This window comes from Lissotriton vulgaris, chromosome 6 (genome assembly GCF_964263255.1).
Source record: "Lissotriton vulgaris chromosome 6, aLisVul1.2, whole genome shotgun sequence".
Taxonomy (NCBI): Eukaryota; Metazoa; Chordata; class Amphibia; order Caudata; family Salamandridae; genus Lissotriton; species Lissotriton vulgaris.
This window is the reverse complement of record NC_141694.1, coordinates 84,931,459-84,951,046: the sequence shown is the minus strand read 5'-3', so window position 1 is coordinate 84,951,046 and position 19,588 is coordinate 84,931,459. Positions and strand designations below refer to the sequence as shown.

Sequence of the window (19,588 nt, the reverse complement as noted above, 5' to 3'; positions counted from 1 at the left end):
TGCTCCAGATATGTTACAAGAGGAATATGAAAATATGAATCAATAACTGAGGTATAGATTGAGAACATACAAGCCTGAACTAAGAAGTTAGCCTTTAATTTAAGTATATTTGAAAGATCCCCCAGCAAAAGTACATGAGACTTCAAGATGCAAGGCAAAAGCAAACAAAAGAAAGTGGGAAGATTGACTGTAAAGCTTTAAAATAGGACTGCTAAAACGAAGCAATTTTTCAAAAGTGCAAACAAAGATCTGATGCATGAAGCCATTTTTCAACAAAGAAAAATAGGTGGTAATTGACCAGCCAACTAGGAAAACAGTTGCGCTAACTCAGTTATTCTAATCTAAGTGAGTATGGGAGTCCACTGTCTTGTCAGGCTTCGAAAATATTATTTTCGTAAAAATCAAGTGGCAGTACAAAACATGATGGAATTCTAAATAAAATACTCTACAGTAGCCAAACTCTGGAACAGTTGACATTAGAGAAACAATTAAAAACGTGTAACTAGGCAAAATAAACGTTTGACTCTTAAATTGCATTTGTGTGCTGCGTTATCCTATGCTTTGAACAGTTACAACAATAAATAAATAATGGAAATCAAGAACCCTTTGAACGGATCTCAAACGATTACAAAAGTGTACTTAATAATTAAACAATAATGTGTCACATCATAGGAAAAGTAATAGGACATTTCTTAAATAACTGAAAATCCTGAGGAATATATATTTGTTTTAGTCATCCACTCAGTAGTAGCTCTTTGAATGAAGACATCTAGTCCTAATACACACTCCAGATAGCAGGGTGTAGCAACAAAGTCTGGTTTAAGGCAAGGCAGCTTTGTGAAATGGCATGCAACCCCTCTAATTTGTTGCTCATGGGCACCATCACTGCATGGTTCTGATATAAAATTGTGCTACCCACCTAGGGCAAAGCATCATATTAATATATATATATATATATATATATATATATATATATATATATATATATATATATATATATGCACACACACATACACATACATCTTTGCATTAATTACTTCAAGAATTAATCTCTTGGTGTTGTTGCAATGTAGATACATAGACTTAAATTACGTTAACATTTGACTTTGAACTACGTATTTACCCTGTACTATAGCTATACAAGTCAGATAAACTAGATGGAAAACCCGAGTTACAGCCTTCAATGCAACTCATAACAGATTACCTATGGCAAAATGCGTGCATGATAACTTCTAATAAATACATTATAAACTTATAGAAATCACAAATGTCATCTCTATGCAAAAGCAGTATCCCCAATGTACAGATAATGCAAATTATATCTGGCATAGAAGTGCTCTAATTCCAACTGTCTGCTTAAAGCACGTTAAATAATTTAAAATTATCAGCATTCTCTAAAAGAGAAACTCTGTTAACCTTTGGTTCAATTTTCTACCCAAAACACCCGAAGCCTGCAACTAAGCTTCCTAGACCGGTTAGCCTTGCCTCATATTATAGCTCAGTTGTCTAATGCAATCACAGTTACATCAATACGTATCTGTAAGGATGACCATAAATATGTTAACAACTCGAAGAAAATGTATGAATATCAATGCACAAAAATGATCTTGTGCTACGTTTACAGATGTTTGCATGGGAAAAAAAAGATAAACGCCATAAATCTGTTGCCCTCTTCCTAGTCAATATACTGAGGACGCACTAAATTATTTTCCGTTTTCACTAATGTTCAAAATGTGATTAAGATCCGATACCGTGGTCCTCTTCAATGCCAAGGTGATTCAACACTAGCTGTGTTATACAATGACCTTTTCACAAGGGTTTGAATTCGATCAGTTAGACCACTCTTCGTTAGGGTAAGAGGTTGCACTCAAATGGAAACTCTAGATACGAAGCAGTGAATAGTTTTCAATGTATGCTAATTTCAGGTAAGTAGAAAGTTACCATTATAGTTCATTATAATGGACTGGGCTAAGGATTTTGGAATAGGACTTTTCACAATGTAGGATACCAAACAACATTAATTCTTTCTCTTCAAAGTTATCATTTAAGTAGGTTGTGAAAATCTACTGATGGCAAGATGTTTATTTCATTACCTAGATACAGTGTTTTTAAAAGGTGCTTAAGCACCACAAATACCTGTACCCAAAGGGGCTCCCTGCATCTTTTAATGAGTGCTATGGGGAACCTGTTGAATAAAGTTTCAATTAGTTTTCATGCTTCACGTAGATGGTCCTTGCTCAACTTCAGCTGGGAAATGTATGCACATCTTGGGGAAAACAAGCCATAGCAGTTTCTTTTGCTCCATCTCTGATGTGGTTCATAGATCTTGGCAACATTACAACGAAGCTATCGGCACACTGGATACGTAGCAAATAAATAACATTTATAAAGGTTCACAGACAAGATACAACAACTGCCAGATTTTCGTTTTTTTATTTATGTAGTTAATAAATTCAAATCCTAGATACTGTACTTCAATTCTTTATTATAAGGATTATCTGATCTCTACTTAGAATGTAAATCCAATCATATGAATCAATACCAGTGTATCTAGTCCCATCAGGCATTACATCGGTATTGGCAAACACGATAGAGTCTCAGTTCCTCAATTCCTATGTAACATTGTGTCATAGGCCAGGTAATACTGGCAAGCACTTCTTTCTTTTCATTCCTCTTCTGTACAAAAGTAAAGAGATTTACACAGGTCTGGAGAAGCAATATCAACCCTATTCTTCCCCTTTGTGAACTCCTCAATCACGGCCAAGAATGACTGAAGATTTGTATTATGCAAACTCCGTTCATACATCCTATTTTACATTAAATAGCAACACACAATTTCCCCATGCTTAAGCTTTTCTTCTTGGAATTAGAAAACCTTAGCTTCCACTATTCATCCTTAAGGCCCGACTGAAGGATTTACAGAGCCATGTTGACAAATGCTTAGAGAATGCAGCCTTTTCTGGATCTCTGCAAAGTAGAAATTATATAGTCTGCCCTTTCACACAGTTACACCAACAGCCTGAATTGACAGCATTTTCCACGCGTGCTTACAGACACTTCCTTTTCCCTTGAAAACCTCTAGATTCCTCTCTTCACTGTCTTTCACCAATTTTCCATGTCGATCACCCAACTTGGCAGCTGCTAATATTTTATAGTTTGTCACACACGATTATTCATCAGATGCCTCTGCACCAAATGCATCATCCTCACTGACCTGATCTTGGATATCAGAAGCTAACACAGTTTCAGTGCCCACAGAGAAGATAGACTCAATGGCCATTTTCTCCTTGGGGTCTGGGAGCTTTTCAAAAACATTTTCTAACTCGGATTCAACTTCTGGGTCACATTCTGAGGAAGTACACACTGAATCGTCTTCATCTTCATCACACTGTGAAGTCATTTGCTTTTGTTCTGCCTCAAAAGAAGAGTAACTTTTTGTGCTACTACCATAAAAGATGTTGTACAAATTTTGAGCACTAGCTGAAGTCTGGCCAAATGCTAGTTTCTGTGTATTTTGTAAGCTTCCACCAAACAAATGTGGTTTTGGGGGTGTTGATGGAGGACGAATATGAAGTGAAAGGATTTTCTGGTCAAAACGGGACACACCTGGAGCCACATCAACTTTTGGAATGGTAGACAAGTGGCTTGTGGGTTTTAATGAGGACTGAGGCCTAATGAAACGCTCCTTATGATCACTTTTGATTTCCTTGGAAGTCTGAAGGAAAGATGATCGCGGTGGCGGAATATTAGGTTTAATAAACTGTGGTGGTGGAATACAAGGTGTAACAAAAGATGGTGGTGGAATATTAGGCTTAATGAAGGATGGTGGTGGGGGCGGAATATTGGGCTTCATAATGGGGGGAGGAATACGTGGCTCGATAGGTGGAGGTGGGATTTGGGGCTTGACTGGTGGTGGAGGAATCGAGGGGTTAATTGGTGGTGGAGGAATATGACACTGGAGCGGTGGAGGAGGTATCCGGGCCTGGATAGGTGGTGGTGGAATGCGAGCCTGCATAGGAGGTGGTGGAATCTGGACATGTATAGGCGGCGGAGGAATCTGGACATGTATAGGAGGTGGAGGAGGCATCCGAGGCTGCATAATCGGTGGCGGAGGAATCTGGACATTGAGAGGTGGTGGTGGCAGAGGCGGCTGCTGTGGTGGCAGAGGTGGCTGTGGTGGTGGTGGAGGTGGTGGAGGTGGCAGTGGCGGCTGTGGTGGAGGTGGCCGCGGCTGTGATTGGATGAAGGTCTGTGGTACCACTGGAGTCTTGAGCAAGGGTTCTTTCTTTGGTGGAGTTTTCTCCAGAACTGGCAATCCATGCAGAAATGACGTTGGAACCGTTGATTTGGTAGGTTGGGAAATTGGCTCCTTTTTCTCAGCTACATTCTTTTCTTTCTCAGTTGCATTCAGGCGCACCTGTTCCCCACCAAAAGCCTTTGTTATAAGACCTGGATCCAAAACAATATCAGATTGGCATCTCGCTTTCACTACGGGAAGAGGTTTAGAATAATTACCAGAGGAGGAAATGGACAAAAATGTATTTAAAGGAGCTGGCTTGTTAGAAAAGTTGGTGCCAGACTTCTTTAAACCCGTGGCAGAAACAGGGAAACTAGTACGCATCTTAAATGGCGTTAAAGAACCACCAAGAGTTCGGGGAAGTAACTGGGACAAGCCAGCTTTCTTAGAGAGTTTAATTGCTATAGATTTTGACTTCCCAATTTGCACTTTCGGCTTTTCTTTGCTACTGTTTTTACTCTCTTCTGTATTCACTTCTGTTGCAACACTTTGAGCAGTTGTTTTGGGTGTATGCTCAGGACTTTCATGGCTTGATCTAACTAAAGTGGAACTGGGCACAGTATCCTTACTAGGGGATTCCTTCTCATCCTTACCACTCTTTTCTTGTCCAAATTTTACATCAGAATTATGTCCAGTCTCATTTTCATTCTCGCTCTTTTCGAGACCCACTTCATTACTAGGGTCGGTGTCCTGATTAGGTATTCGACTGTCGTCTCCTTTCTTTGCCACCTTAGCCAACTTAGGGTTTGTCACATCTTTTTTCTCTGAAGTTTCATCTATTTTATGTTTCAACTCGCTCGTCTGGCGTTGCAAAGCATTTGTGACTTTACTAAGCCCCATTTGCTTCTCCAGCTTTCTTTTCTCTTCATAAAGCTCATTTTCATCAGCAAATTTCTGTAGAAATACAGAGCAGTGCAAGTCATTTCGTTGTAACTACTTCTTCAAAACAGAAATGAATCGACATACATTTTCCCAAGTCAAGACCAAAATTAGTAGTCATGATGTGTAAAATAAATGAAAGGCAATATTTCTACGCATATATAAGATTTTGCTGCAAACAAACAATTAATTCAAAAGGGAACTTGATAGGGTGTGAAAAATGACAATTCAAATAAGTCAAGAGAGTTCTCTTAGTGAAAATTGAAGTAGGAGCTTTGTAAATGAATTGAGGCAACATACAGCAGCAGAAAGTTAGATGTGTAATAAAGTTACATTCCTGCTCATAGATTGTATCAGGCAACTACAATAAAGTTAAAAACCCAAGTCGTACATGAGTGGCAATACCTTATATGATTGGTTGTGATCAAAACACTTTATGTGCTGCTCGGCACAGATCTGGTCTCCAAAAAACTGTTTACAGAGCTGACAGTAAAACCCAGTAAAGGGCATCAGGAATTCTGGTCCTAAATATGAAAAGCGAGAAAGCAGAATTATAAATATTAGGAAACGTCTATGTGCATACAAAGTCATGTCGGATAAAGGTCACTTACTTCATAAGCTGCTGACCAATAAGTCAAAGAAAATAAACTAAAAGCAACACTTCAGGTACTTGCATTGTCACACTTTCCTTCCTTAATTCCAAAGAGAAGAGCATCACATTATTTTTTTAAACTGTAAGTTACCAAGTTCAAAATAGCCAGATATAAAGGCACTGCAATTCACGGGGTTTAAATAAGCAAACCTTTAGGGCACACAAGCAGTGAGACAAAGGACGATTTAGTATATTTTCAGGTAATACTGATTTACACTAGCAGAACATTCAGTATGGTAAAGGTACACACCCATAGCGTCTAGGCAACATCTGAGTTCACTACGGGCCATGTTAAGTGTCAAAAAATAATGTTTTTGTACATATTGCACTCAGTAAAACTACTGATAATTGGAAATATCCCAAAAACTACGATTTGCCTTCGCAGAATAGGGGGGACTAATCTATTCTGATCATAAAGCCATGTTAAACAACACAATCATCCTGACATACGTTTCCAAATCAGTTTATCACCTTTGTATGTACTGAGGTCTCTCATTGTTGACTAAAGCCACAAAAAAGCATACTTGTGTATGTTCCTTTACAAAGAAAGCTACATTTATGAAAGGGATAGGTCATTCAAGAACGTTTAACAAAGACAAAAGTTTAAAGAAGCAGGCATAGTTTTACGTAATTACTACCATGCAGTAGAAAGGGGTTTCATTTTGTTCTATGCCACAAAATACTTTTATTTCTCACAATAATTTACATTTACACAAAGGAACGCAACTTTAATGGAAGGTTGGGCACACACCTGCAGCTGGGACCAGAACTTTTTTAGGGTGTTTGACTTCATCTTTCTTGTTTTCATCTTGGATGTCTGCAGCCCATGGTCGCTTGTAAGGATCCAGGGTCTATTTGCACAGTGACAGAAGTATACAGGCTCATACCAGAACATTGAAAATACATATAGAAATGATTTACATATTACTTACTTGAAGCAACAATAAATATTTTTAGGAGTTTACAAAACACACCCTATATTTTTCCCACAATATCCACCCCCTACAAAGGTGATAACAAAATAACCTAGTGAAAAGTAAAAAATAAATAAAAATATAAACTTAACAAATGCAAGTTCTAGAAATGTCTCTATAAAATGTAGAATTCCATTTACGTTTTCTTCAAATTACTATGCTCGACGAATGAGAGAAAGAATAGCACTTATGCTCTCATCTGTAGTTTTGAGCAAACATTCCAAAACTCATCTCATATGAGAATTTGCAACTCACTTTAAAATGCTTTAATGCACGCATTTGAGCATTTTTCCTGTCTGCCAATGCGCTACAATCGGCACCTTGCAAAATACAAGGATGTCCAAGTGGCTGAAGCAGCAGAATCGAGCTGTCATATGTACTAGCTACACCAAGATCGACCACTCTGTTCCCAGGTGATAGCCTTGGTAGCTTAATTACAAACTGGTGCAAATACGTAACAGTTTAGTAAATACAGTAACTTAAAATGGCATGAAGAACGTGCAGAATTGCTGATCTTTAAGAGATTGTTATAATCTAGATGTAAAGCAGAGCTAATAGTTCTGTCTGAAAACATACACCAAAGAACCATTTCTACTTATGGAAATGTAATGCATTCTTAAACCGAAAAAAAATATGTATACATACCTGTCGGTGCTTCCTGTTGTGCATGTGTGTGAGAAAATCAAACATAGTCCCACAGACAATGTTGCATTCTCGACACCAGTGACTTCCTGCATCAAAATATATGTAAAGTTCTGCAGCTAAGACGTCCGATTTAGAAGAAAAATGTGTGGACACTGTACGTTCCGCCTTTGACTTCTCTTTGGCATTTGACTCCTAGGTTGAACAAATTAATCACGTCAGGAAGGACATCATGAACTGGGTGATACAGCCAGTTTTAAGCAACCTCAGATAATACGAGGCTGAACATGGACACGCATGTTTACTTAGAGCACTTCTAATTGTGCATGGCAAGGTTAACTGTGCAGAACATAGCTGTAATGAGAATCTGACTGCAGTGCAAATAAGTTGATAAAGGAACGAGGGAATTCAGAAAAATCACGCATGTAGCCATTTCACCTGCAAAAGAAGGCTGCAATGAGTCATCTTGTTGACATTTCCAATGTGTCTTGCGGACCGGCAGCAGTGTGAATATGCTCCATTAGAGTTACTGAACAAATACTTCATGGTTCGAGTATTATTGATTCGTTTATTAGTTTGCCATTTATCACAGTGTTAGACAGGAAAGATAAAACGGACTATGCTATTGCATCACATTTGTGTCATTTCAGAATTACCCCAAACCAGCATAAACACCAGCCAGACGTGCCTTCCAGCTGCTAGTGGAAATGAACCATCCTTGAAAATTAAACACTGGCTTAAGGAGGCTGGCTTAGTAGATGGTGCTCACTTATGTAAGTGTAGCACCCTGCACCAATCCAGAAAACTCTTGTGATTTTAGCGGTCTTAGACAACCTTAGAAAGCTTTGTAAGTGGTAGCTGTGTAGAGCAGCCTTCGGGCTTAGTCCACAAGGAGTGTAAAGCTGCTTGTTTTACCAGAACTTAATCTTATTGGTATATGTTAAGTAAAAAAGAACCACACAATGTATTTATAAAAATACTTATTTATTATAGGACACTCCTAGCACATAACCATATCTCCTACCCGGAGATGTAACACAATGTACTTAACACTTTGCATAGAAAACAGGTAAGTAGCACAAATACACAATGGTTGCCAGGGGGGAGACCAAATCATATACTAAAATTGAGGGATGCGAATCATGACTCAAGTAAAGACTGGACCCAGAAAACATAGAAGTGCTGGATACCCAAGGAACCACCCGAGGTTAGTACCCAGGAACCCCCACAGAGGTCGTGTGCATAGTGGAAACACGACCGTGTGTTCAATTCATGTCAAGAGGTACGTTGTGATTGCAATTTTACATAAGGACCCTTCCTAGTGGACCCTGATTAAACCCAGTGGAAGATAGAAGGTTGAAGAGCCAACCCACCTGTGGATACCCTAGGAACCAGGATACCTACACCAGGGAAGCCAGGGTCATAGGTGCAAAGTGCAGTCGGAAATCGCTGTCAAACCCAAAGGAGGACTTCAGGAAGAGGCTGCTGAAGAGGAAGGTGGAAGTGTCCGGTGGAACCCAAAGGAGGATTCAAGATGAGCGGTACCTGCAAGCAGAGGGGACAGAGTCTATGCCACCCAGGAGTGGCCAGGAGTCAAGGAAGACAAATGCCCACCGATGTTAGGAGATGCAGGAGAGTCGACGTTGACCTTGGAGCTGCACCTGTGTGGACCAGGCGACGCTGAGGAAGACCAAGAGCCGTTCAAGAGCTGTCCCACGTTGGATCTCGAGAGCTGAGGGGTCAGTGTCTGTTGGGAGCACCACCATGCCTCGGCAACTGCAAACAACGAGGTAAGCGTAAAGGGTGCATTGTTGGGACCAGCAAGGTCCAAGTGACTCACTACGCACAGGGAAGTTGGAATAGGCGTCGCAAGAGGACCTCGAGCAGCTCACCGAAGATGCAGGCCCACAGTGCAAGAGATGTGCTGAGGATGAAGATCTTGGTATTAGGAGATGCTCGAAGCTGGAGCTTCATGGAGCCCGAAGATCTCTGGTGAAGAGAGTCCCCGCCCACGTGCGGGATCCCAGAGTGTATATATATATCTATACATACACATACATATGCGAAACATATACATGCAGCCTAAAAATATTTCCAACATGGCAAAAATGCAGAAATTATATCCGTTTGCATAGTAAGAAACACCACCCTCCTAGCCCATAAGGAAAAGGAGACATGCAATGAAAAGTTGCATACAGCAATGCTTTATTGCCACAAAGAAAACTTGTAACTGCAGGCAGTTGCCTGTAGGCTGCATAGCAGAGCAATAATGAAACAAAGAAAAAACGGACACCTTGCCTTTAAGGCTTCCAAGGGTTAGGGTACTGTGCCTTTAAGACCTGCAGTAGACCCTCTGCTCCCATCATGCACCACAGGTGACAGTTAGGTCAGTTCTTTTGGACGGTGCAGTCTGTAAAGACACCGGAGTAGAAAAGCAATTAATATAGAATAACTCCAGTACTGCTCGTCTGGGGAGGAGGGAGGGTCGCTTATGACTTTGATGAGTATACCCCTGGATGAGAACTAGGATTACAGGTAAGTAACTAATCCTTCCCATCCAGGGGATACTAATCAATAGTCATAATCTATGAATAGAGTAGCAAGCCCACACCCAGTACCTCACGGTCAAGCAACAGAGTATATAGAACATGAAAAAATCATTACATTGAAATTGCAATCAGGCAAACGAATTCCGCAAAGAGGCCAGCCAAACCTGGGCATCGGCCTGTGCATCAGAATCTAAACAGTAATGGCTTGTGAAGGTATGTACCGATCCCCATGTTGCTGCCTTACAAATTTCAGGCATTGGAACATTACGAAGGAGAGCTGTGGTAGATGCTTTCCCTCTGGCAGTGTGTGCTTTAGGTCAGCCTTGTAATGTCTTGTTAGCTAACTGGTAGGATAAAGCTATACAAGAGACAATCCATTGAGAAATGGATCTTTTAGATGCAGATAGACCGGTGTTAGTGGAACCATAGTTAATGAAGAGCCGGTCAGATTTTCTAAGTGTGTGAGTCTTAGCCAGATAAAATTTCAGTACTCTCCGGAGATCTAAAGAATGTATTGATCTCTCAGGGGTAGTCGATGGTATAGGAAAAAAAGTGGTAGAGTAATAACCTGATTAATGTGAAAATCCGAAACTACCTTGGGAAGGAAGCTCGGATGAGTACATAACACCACACTATTGGCATGAAATACAGTATAAGGCTCCTTACAGCACAGTGCCTGAATCTCGCTCACCCTGCGGGATGAAGTGATGGCTACTAAAAAAGCAGCCTTCTAGGTCAAATGCTGCAAAGACGCCTTATGAATAGGCTCGAAAGGAGCACCCATCAGTTTAGTAAGAACAATGTTAAGTTCCCAAGGCGGAGAAGGAGATCTTAATGGAGGATAAACCTTTCCGAGTCCCTCCAGTGAGTCCTTGACTACTGGCATTTGAAAGAATGAACCTTGGTCCGGAGACTTCCTGTAAGACGTAATTGCAGCCAGGTGAACTCTGATGGAGGAATATTGCAGGCCGGACTTTTCCAAGTACAATAGGTAGGGAAGAACTACTTGCTCCTGACCCGTGATCGGATCATAAGGGTTATCCTTACACCACAAGTAAAATCTCTTCCATTTGAAAGCATAAGATTTCCTGGTGGAGGGTCTTTTTGCTTCCTTGAGAATACTCATACAGTCTGCTGAGAGGTCTAAGTGTCCGTACTGGATGACCTCAGGAGCCATGCTGTCAATCGCAGAGACGAAAGGTTGGGATGAAATCCCCGCCCTTCGTTCTTGGTCAGCAGGTCCGGGTGGCAGGGAAGCCTCTGGTGTGGGGCCTCGGATAGCTGTAGAAGATCCGGGTACCACCACTGGCGCGGCCACTCCTGAGCTATCAGGATCATTCTGGTGCTGGTCTTGTAAAACTTCTGTATGACCGCCAGTATCAGAGGGAGCGGTGGAAAAGCGTACAGCAATGTCTGCAACCATCTGATCAAAAGTGCATTCCCCCGTGATCCTCGTCGGAATCTGGACGCGAAGACGGGGCATTTTGAATTTGCTGCGTCTGCGAATAGATCTATATTTGGCACTCCCCAAGGCCGAAAAATGTCCTGAACGACTTCGTCATTTAGCACCCAATAGTTTGCTTCTACGAAGTTTCTGCTGAGAACATCCGCATGTATGTTCAAGGTCCCTGGAAGGTGAACAGCTACGATCGTGAGACTCCGCGCCAGAAGCCACTTCCATATGGTCTGGGACTCCAGAGACAGGACCCGCGACCTGGTGCATCCCTACTTGTTCAGATAGTACATTGTAGTTGTGTTGTCTGTCTGAATCTGAATGGAACTGGACTGGAGAGAAACTTGAGAGGCAGATGACCTGTCTTAGATCCAGGAATTTGATGTGATAATTGCGCTCCGTCTCGGACCAGAGACCTTGTACCTGAAGCTGGCCCATGGGAGCTCCTCAACCCTGCAGTGAGGCATCCGTAGCAATAGTTTGGGTAGGGAGGACTTGATGAAAAGGAATCCCCTGAAGAAGGTTACATCGTTTCATCCACCATTTGATGGAGTCTTTGGCAGCCTGAGGAAGACGCACCCGATCTTCAACGGCCTGACCGCCGATTCCCCGGATCTTCCAGGGACTGCTTCAGAGGCCGCATGTGAAGTTTGGCATTGGGCACAATGAAAATGCAGGAGGCCATCGACCCCAGCAGCGATGACACCTGCCTTGCTGTTGGATGTGGAGCACTGAGAAGAGCACGGCACTTGATCAGCATTGATGACAACCTCTATTCCGAAGGGCACACGCTTGCCCTTGCGGTGTCCAGGGAAGCGCCCAAGTAATGCATCTTCTGTGTAGGGTTGAGGACTGCCTTCTTGTAGTTGACCTACAACCCTAGGGAGTGTAGAAGACAGTAGGTGAGATGGCTCTGAAGTAGTGAAGGTGTGGAAATTTTTAGGAGCCAATCGTCTAGGTAGGGATAGACTAAGATTTTCCGCTTGCGGAGGAACACAGCTACCACCGCCACGCACTTGGAGTACATTCGGGGGGCGGATTTGAGCCCGAACGGAAGTACTCGTTACTGATAGTGCTGCTGAGACACCTGGAACTTGACGAATCTGCAATGCTTCACTGAAACAGGAATGTGAAAGTATGTGTCCTGCAGGTCGATGGCACACATCCAGTCCCCCTGTGGAAGATGCGGGAATATCTGGTGCAGGGCTAGCATCCAAAATTTTTCTCTTCTTATAAACCTGTTCAGCAGGCGCAGGTCGAGGATAGGACTGTACTCTTTGGCTACTCCTCGTTTTTAGACCAGGAAGTACTGTGAGTACACCCCTTGGTTTCGTTGGAGAAGAGGGACCTTTTCTGTGGCTTTCTTGGACAGAAGGGTATACACCTCGCTTTGTAACAGTAGTTTGCGTTGTTGCGGAAGGCTCTTCAATTGTGGAGGAACTTGCGGGGGAGGGGACTTGACCCTCAGTAAGTAACCATGCTGCACAATACTCAGCACCCATCTGTCTCTTTTTATGGATTCCCACTCTTCCAGATGAAAAACAATGCTCCCTCCTACCGGAGTGGCGAACGGGTGTGGAGGAAGCAATGCCTCAATACTTTGGAGGTTGCTTGGAGGATGTCTGCTGTTTGTTGTTCCCCCTTCCTCTACTAGGACGCTTCTGTTTGAACTGAGACCTGTGCTGGTTTTGGGAGGACCATCGAGGGGTTTGAAACCTCTGCTGGAAGGGGCACGTGTCGTATTGACAAAAGGGTTTGCAAAACTCCTTCCGCTTCTCTAGTCCAACTGCTTTGACCGTGTCCAGCTCAGTCTTCATCTTTGTAATTTACTCATCAGCGTGAGAGCCGAATAAGGAGGAGCCGTTGTAAGGTAGATTGAGAATCCTTTTTTGGGGCTTCCGGCTTAAGACCTGTGAGGCGCCATCCATTCTGAGCGCCGCGAGCAGATGCTATGTGCATAGCCATGCGCTGCAAGGTCGGAGGCGTCTGCAGCAGCGCTGATGACCTGGTTTGCTAATAAGCTACCCTCCTGCAGGATCTCTTGGAAGTCCTGTCGATCTTCTTTGGGCACGTACAAAAAGGGGGTATACCCAAAATAGTCACTAGGACCTGGGTGAATGCACAGTATGAGTTTTTAGACACCACGCCGCCTGAGGAAGACCCCCCCTGTAAGGCTCCATTACTGCTTACGTTGTTGTGGATCGAAACGTCGACAATCTGTCCACTTACCAGCTTCCACCCTCAACGTGCTATTTACTGTAATCCTAGGAAGCTTGGCGTTTTTGATTTGAACTTTAAGTTGTTCATGTTTTTATTCATCTGGTTTTCTCATAAGTCAGGTCTATATAATTGTTTAATAAAGTCTCTTGACCGATATTGTGTCACTACCCTCAAACCTTGCACTCCTCCTTTCACTGACACCCTCCCAACCCTTTCCTTCTGGGGCACCAATTGTAATGAAATGGATATGATTTTTTGTATATAATACATTTTGGTCGATACATTGTGATTAAATAACAATGTCTACTTGCAGATTTGTTTTTATATGGCCCTAATTCACAGTAAGAATTAATTTGCTGTATATAACACTACATTCTGGGACCCCTCTCCCTCGTACTGATCCTCTTTGGGCAGCTGCTTAGTAAACCGACCCAGGGAATCCTAAAGAGACCTGTCGTAGCTCTCTAGAAGGGCTGATGCACTTGCTATTTTCATAGATGATGTGGACGTGCCACACATCTTCGTGCTGCCAGAGTCCATTTGCTTACTGTCCTTTTCTGGAGGTACTGAAGCTGTTGAGGCTGCGGAGTGTGCTTTTCTGGCGGTTGCCACAATGACTCAATCCGCCGGAGGATCAGCTCTAAGGAACAAGGGGTCTTGGTCTGAAGCCATGTACTTTTTTGGAGTAGATGAAAGGGTTGGCGAGTAGTCTTGAACCGATGACCTAGTAGAAGAACCCAAGGTGAATGAACTTCTGCGCCTCCGCTTATGTGTAGGTTCGTGGCGCAAGCTGTGACGACTCCTTGAACGTGATCGGCGTGTGGAAAGAGACCATGGGCGTTTGGAAGGAGACTCTGAAGGTTTTTCGGGAGCAACACTCTCAGGGTTTCTTGAGGTCCTAGAGGGTAAGTATGACTGCGAGTAGTCCGAACCCGGACTTCTTCGGTCGACTGTCCCTCTGACGTCCTTCAGCCACGGTGGCGACAGATCGAAAACCTGTTTTTCGCCAGCTCTAGGAGAGGCCTCTGGAGATGATGAAGGGGCTCTTGACGTCGATTGGGATCTCGACATTGACCTATGCTGGACCACCTAAGTGACTGCTGCAGTATTGTCGCTCGACGTCTAACGCCTCGACGTTGATAAGGGTTGCGTCACCCTCGATCTATGCGGCGATCTGCTGCGAGAACACCGCCAAGTCCTCGACTTTTGTCTCAACGTCGACAGCCCGCAGTGATGGGGGGACCTCGACCTCACATGGCATCTTGATGACGCCGATCTTCTAGATGTCGAATGCTGTGACCTGGACAACGCTTTCGACGTCGACACTCTGGTCTTCGCCGGTGATTCTCCAGACGCCGACACTCTCGAGGGTGGTGGAGAATGCCTGCACGTCAGCCTCGACATTGACTGGGCATGAACATGTCACTTTGGACCCACAGCCTTCGCGCCTGAAGTGCTGTGTCTACTAGACGCAGACTTAGTGCGGTGGAGGGTCTCGACGTCTAGGCGATGACTTGTCCCTCAACCCTGAAGAGTGCCTCGGCCTCTTCGACGGCGATCTCGGCGGCAAACATTCAGTCACCTACTTCTTCCCGGACTCAGAGGAGGAGGAACGACGATGATTTTGATGTTGCTTGCTGGAAGAGGGGGCTCTGATTTCTCCATGGCCACCTCCATGATGGCTTCTATCCTTCTCCACCTGGGCATGAAGCTTGATACGCTCTGTCACGCAGAGTCTTTTTAGAAAAGTTCTGGCAATGGTAACACTGGTCAGGATCGTGTGTAGAATGAAGACACACAATACACACCGAGTGTGGGTCTGACAGTGCAATTTTCTTTCCACAGGAAGGACATTTCCGAAATGAAGCAGGCTTTGACTGGCACATTTTTGGGAAAAACCCAAACAAACAGTAGAATAAACCTCAAGGAATCAAGAAATTTCGAATTTTTAGAGAAAATATCAAATATATCAATTTTCAGTCAAAAACTGAAGAGCTCAAACTCCAGGATCCTCTCAGAAGGAGTCGGAAAAAAGAACTGACCTAACTGCCACCTGTGGTGCATGATAGGAGCAGAGGTTCTCCTGCAGGTCTTAAAGGCACAGTACCCTAACCCTTGCAAGTCTTAAAGGCAAGGTGTCAGTTTTTTCTTTGTTTCATTTTTGCCAAGCTATGCAGCCTACAGGCAACTGCCTGCAATTACAAGTTTTCCTTGTGGCAATAAAGCATTGCTGTATGCAACTTTTCAGTGCAAGTCCTCTTTTCTTTATGGGCTAGGAGGGTATTGTTTCTTACAATGCAAAGGTATATAATTTCGGCACATTTGCCATGTTGGAAACATTTTTAGGCAGCATATATATGTTTCACATGTGTATATGTATATATATATATATATTATATATATATATATATGGAAAATGCTACTTACCAGTATGCATCTGTTCTTGGCATGTAGAGCTGCAGAGTTGCACACTATGCATAGATCGCCACCTAGTGTTGGGCCCGGATGTTTGCAGTTTGTTGTTGTCCTGAAAAGTTCTTTGGAAGTCACAAGATAGGAGACTCCTCCTTAGGACCGCATTGCGCATGGGCATCGGCTCCATTACAAGATTGTTTTTCGCCATTAGGGAAATGATGGAGCGTTGCAAGAAAAGGAAGGGTGCCCATGTAGTTTGTATCTAATTAAGATAATACTGGAACAGACCAGGGTAGCCGGGGAGGCAGGTGGGCGTGTGCAACTCTGCAGCTCTACATGCCAAGAACAGATGCATACTGGTAAGTAGCATTTTCCGTTCGTGGCATATGAGCTGCAGAAAGCACACTATGCATAGATTGTATAGCAGTACCCACTCTTAGCGGCAACCACCCCTATCTGTTGCAGTTGTTTGGAATAATGTTTTGAGAACAGCCTGGCTCACATTAACTTGTTGCTTTGTTTGCACATCTACACAATAGTGTTTTGTGAATGTGTGCGGTGTAGACCATGTAGCTGCTCCGCAGATGTCATCTAGGGGAATGTTCCCTAAAAATGCCATTGAAACCCCCATTTTCCTTGTAGAATGGGCTTTAGGAGGAACAGATAACGTATGTTGAGCTTTGTGGTAACAAATCTGTATGCGTTTGACAATCCATCTAGCTATCCTAGATTTTGAAATGAGATTACCCTTGTGTGGTGGTGAGAAAGACAAAAAAAGTTGTATTGTCTTACGAAAAGGTTGTGTCCTTTCTATGTAGTATAGCAATGCTCTTTTAACATCTAATGTGTCAAGCGCTCTTTCTGCTACTGATTGTGGTTGCGAGAAGAAAACTGGCAGTTCCACAGATAGATTGAGATGGAATGGAGAAATGACCTTGGGCAGGAATTTTGGATTAGTACGTAGAACTACCTTATTTTGATGCATTTGCAAGAAGGGTTCTTAGATGGTTAGTGCTTGTAGTTCACTAACTCTCCGCAGAGAAGTAATGGCTACTAGGAAAGCAACTTTCCATGTTAAAAATTGTAATTCACATCTGTGTAAAGCTTCAAAGGGAGGTCCTATTAACCGTGTGAAAACAACATTTAAATTCCACACAGGCGAAGGTGGTACTCTGGGAGGAATTATTCTTTTAAGACCTTCCATAAAGGCTTTAATGGCAGGCACTATGAATGACATTCATGCAGTCTGAAGGAAGGTTCAGATATCCAAATTCTAGGACTTCAGAAGCCAGATCGCAAGGTTGAGCTGAGCTGGGTCTGGGATTTTTGATCTCTCCACGGTTCTGTGTTAAGGTGTGGAGACAGGTGCAGTTTTTGGTGCGGTACTACAGACAGTTGTAGCAGTGTGGTGTACCATGGTTGTCTGGCCCACGTTGAAGCAACTAGGATGAGGGTCTGAGAATGCTGCTGTAGTTTGCGCACTACTAGTAGCATGAGTGGTAGAGGTGGAAAAGCGTACGCAATTCTGTTTGACCAATTCATCCATATCGCATTGCCTTTTGACAGTGGGTGTGCATATCTGGCGGCGAAACTTGGGCATTTTGCGTTTTCGTGTGTGTCCCCACATCTGAAAGAATGGTTGAAGAACTTGCATATGAAGTTCCCACTCGTGGGTCTGTTGCGTTTGACGACTTAACAGATCCGCTATAGTATTTTGTACTCCTGGAACATGCTGGGCTAGGAGGAATATGTTTTGAGGTATAGCCCACCTCCATATGTCCTGTGCTAGTTGAGAGTTGCCTCCCTGCTTTTGTATGTAGTATATTGCTGTCATGTCTGTGCGGACTAACACAGCTTTGTTTGCTACTTGTTTGTGGAAAGCTTTTAGTGCTAGGAATATTACTAGTAACTCCAGATGATTGATGTGGAGTAATCTTTGTTGCGGTGTCCACCTGCCTTGCATGGTGTGTTGCAGTAGGTGGTCTCCCCAGCCGGAGAGCGTTGCGTCCGCAGTCAAGAATATCTGAGGAACTGGCTCGAGGAAAGGTCATCCATTGGAAAGGTTTTTGGTGTTCCACCACTGCAGAGAGCGATGAGTCTGACCGTCTACCAACACTCGGTCTGTTAAGTGACCTTGAGCCTGGTTCCATTGACGTGATAAGCACTCTTGTAGCAGACGCATCTGAAGTCTTGCATGGGGTACTATGAAGATGCAAGAGGCCATCATCCTTATGAGTTGCATGAACACTCGTGCTGGGAGTGTTGTAGCTGGAACTTTGTTAGAAGACGTTGCATGCTGGCTATCCTTGCTGGAGTGGGACAACTAAGCACTGTTGAGGTGTTTATTGTGGCACCGAGGTACTGTTGTATTTTGGATGGCTGTAGATGAGACTTGGTGTGGTTTATTGTGAACCCCAAGATGTGGAGCAGTTGGATGGTGGCATGAGTGTTTCACGCATTGATTTTATGAGCCGACTTATGAGCCAGTCGTCGAGGTACGGGAAAACATGGATGTGCTGTCTTCGTAGATGCGCTGCCATTACTGCTAAGCACTTGGTGAATACTCTTGGTGCTGTTGTGGCTCCGAATGGGAGTACTTTCAATTGATAGTGCTGCCCGTCTATTACAAATCTGAGATACTTCCTGTGAGCCTTGTGAATGGGAATGTGGAAGCATGCGTCCTTGAGATCTAGAGTAGCCAGGAAGTTGTTTTGCAGCAGGAGCTGAAGGACTTGTTGGAGTGTGACCATGTGATAATGGTCTGACTGTATGTACATGTTGAGCGGTCTGAGGTCAAAAATAGGCCTTAGAGAGCCGTCCTTCTTTGGAATCAGAAAATATAGACAGTAAACCCACTTGTTTTGCTGGTGCAGAGGAACTGGTTCTATTGCACTTTTTTCTAGCAGGGATACTACTTCTTGCTTTAACAGTGATAGATGTTCTTGTGACATTGGACGCTGTTTGGGTGGTATGTTTGGGGGGGTAAATGTTAGTTCTAGACAGTAACCTGACTGAATAATTTGTCGCACCCGCCTGTCTGATGTGATGATGATGCAGGCAGGAATTGTTGAAGTCTTCCCCCCACAGGAGTGGAATGTAGGTGGGGAAAGGGAGGAAAGTCATTGGGTAGGGGTAGAGGCAGAGCGGGAGTTGTTTTTGCCTCTGCCTTTGCTGTTAACCCTGTAACCCCCTCTCTTGTAGCCCTTAGTGAATGTGGATTGACCAGGGGTTTTGTAGGAAGTGGAGGGACTTTCTGAGGAGTAGCCTCTTGTGTTGCCTCTGTATGATGAGCGACAAAAGGAATGTGTGGGAGCTTGCTGCTGCAAGGCTCCCATTGATTTTGCTGTATCGGTGTCTTTTTTCATTTTCTCTAAAGACACGTCAACATTTGGGCCCAATAAATGTGTCTCATCAAATTGCTGATTGAGGATGGAGTTTTGTACCTCAGGTTTAAAACCTGAAATACGTAGCCAGGCATGTCTACGTAGTAGGGTACTGGTATTGATT

General features: G+C 43.4%; 1 protein-coding gene across 1 annotated transcript in view; it reads right to left on the bottom strand.

Annotated features, from left to right (window-relative positions):
• Positions 1–2,417: 2,417 nt before the first annotated feature.
• The window catches only part of LOC147706835 (uncharacterized), a 392,919-nt gene continuing 375,748 nt past the window's right edge, over positions 2,418–19,588 (bottom strand). Inside the window, exons 7-10 of the mRNA XM_086925976.1 lie at positions 7,448–7,639; positions 6,580–6,679; positions 5,582–5,700; positions 2,418–5,191 (exon numbers count right to left, since the gene is read on the bottom strand). Of these exons, the coding sequence (XP_086782102.1) occupies positions 3,170–5,191; positions 5,582–5,700; positions 6,580–6,679; positions 7,448–7,639 (2,433 nt within the window). The 3' untranslated portion in view covers positions 2,418–3,169. The remainder of the gene's footprint in view (positions 5,192–5,581; positions 5,701–6,579; positions 6,680–7,447; positions 7,640–19,588) is intronic.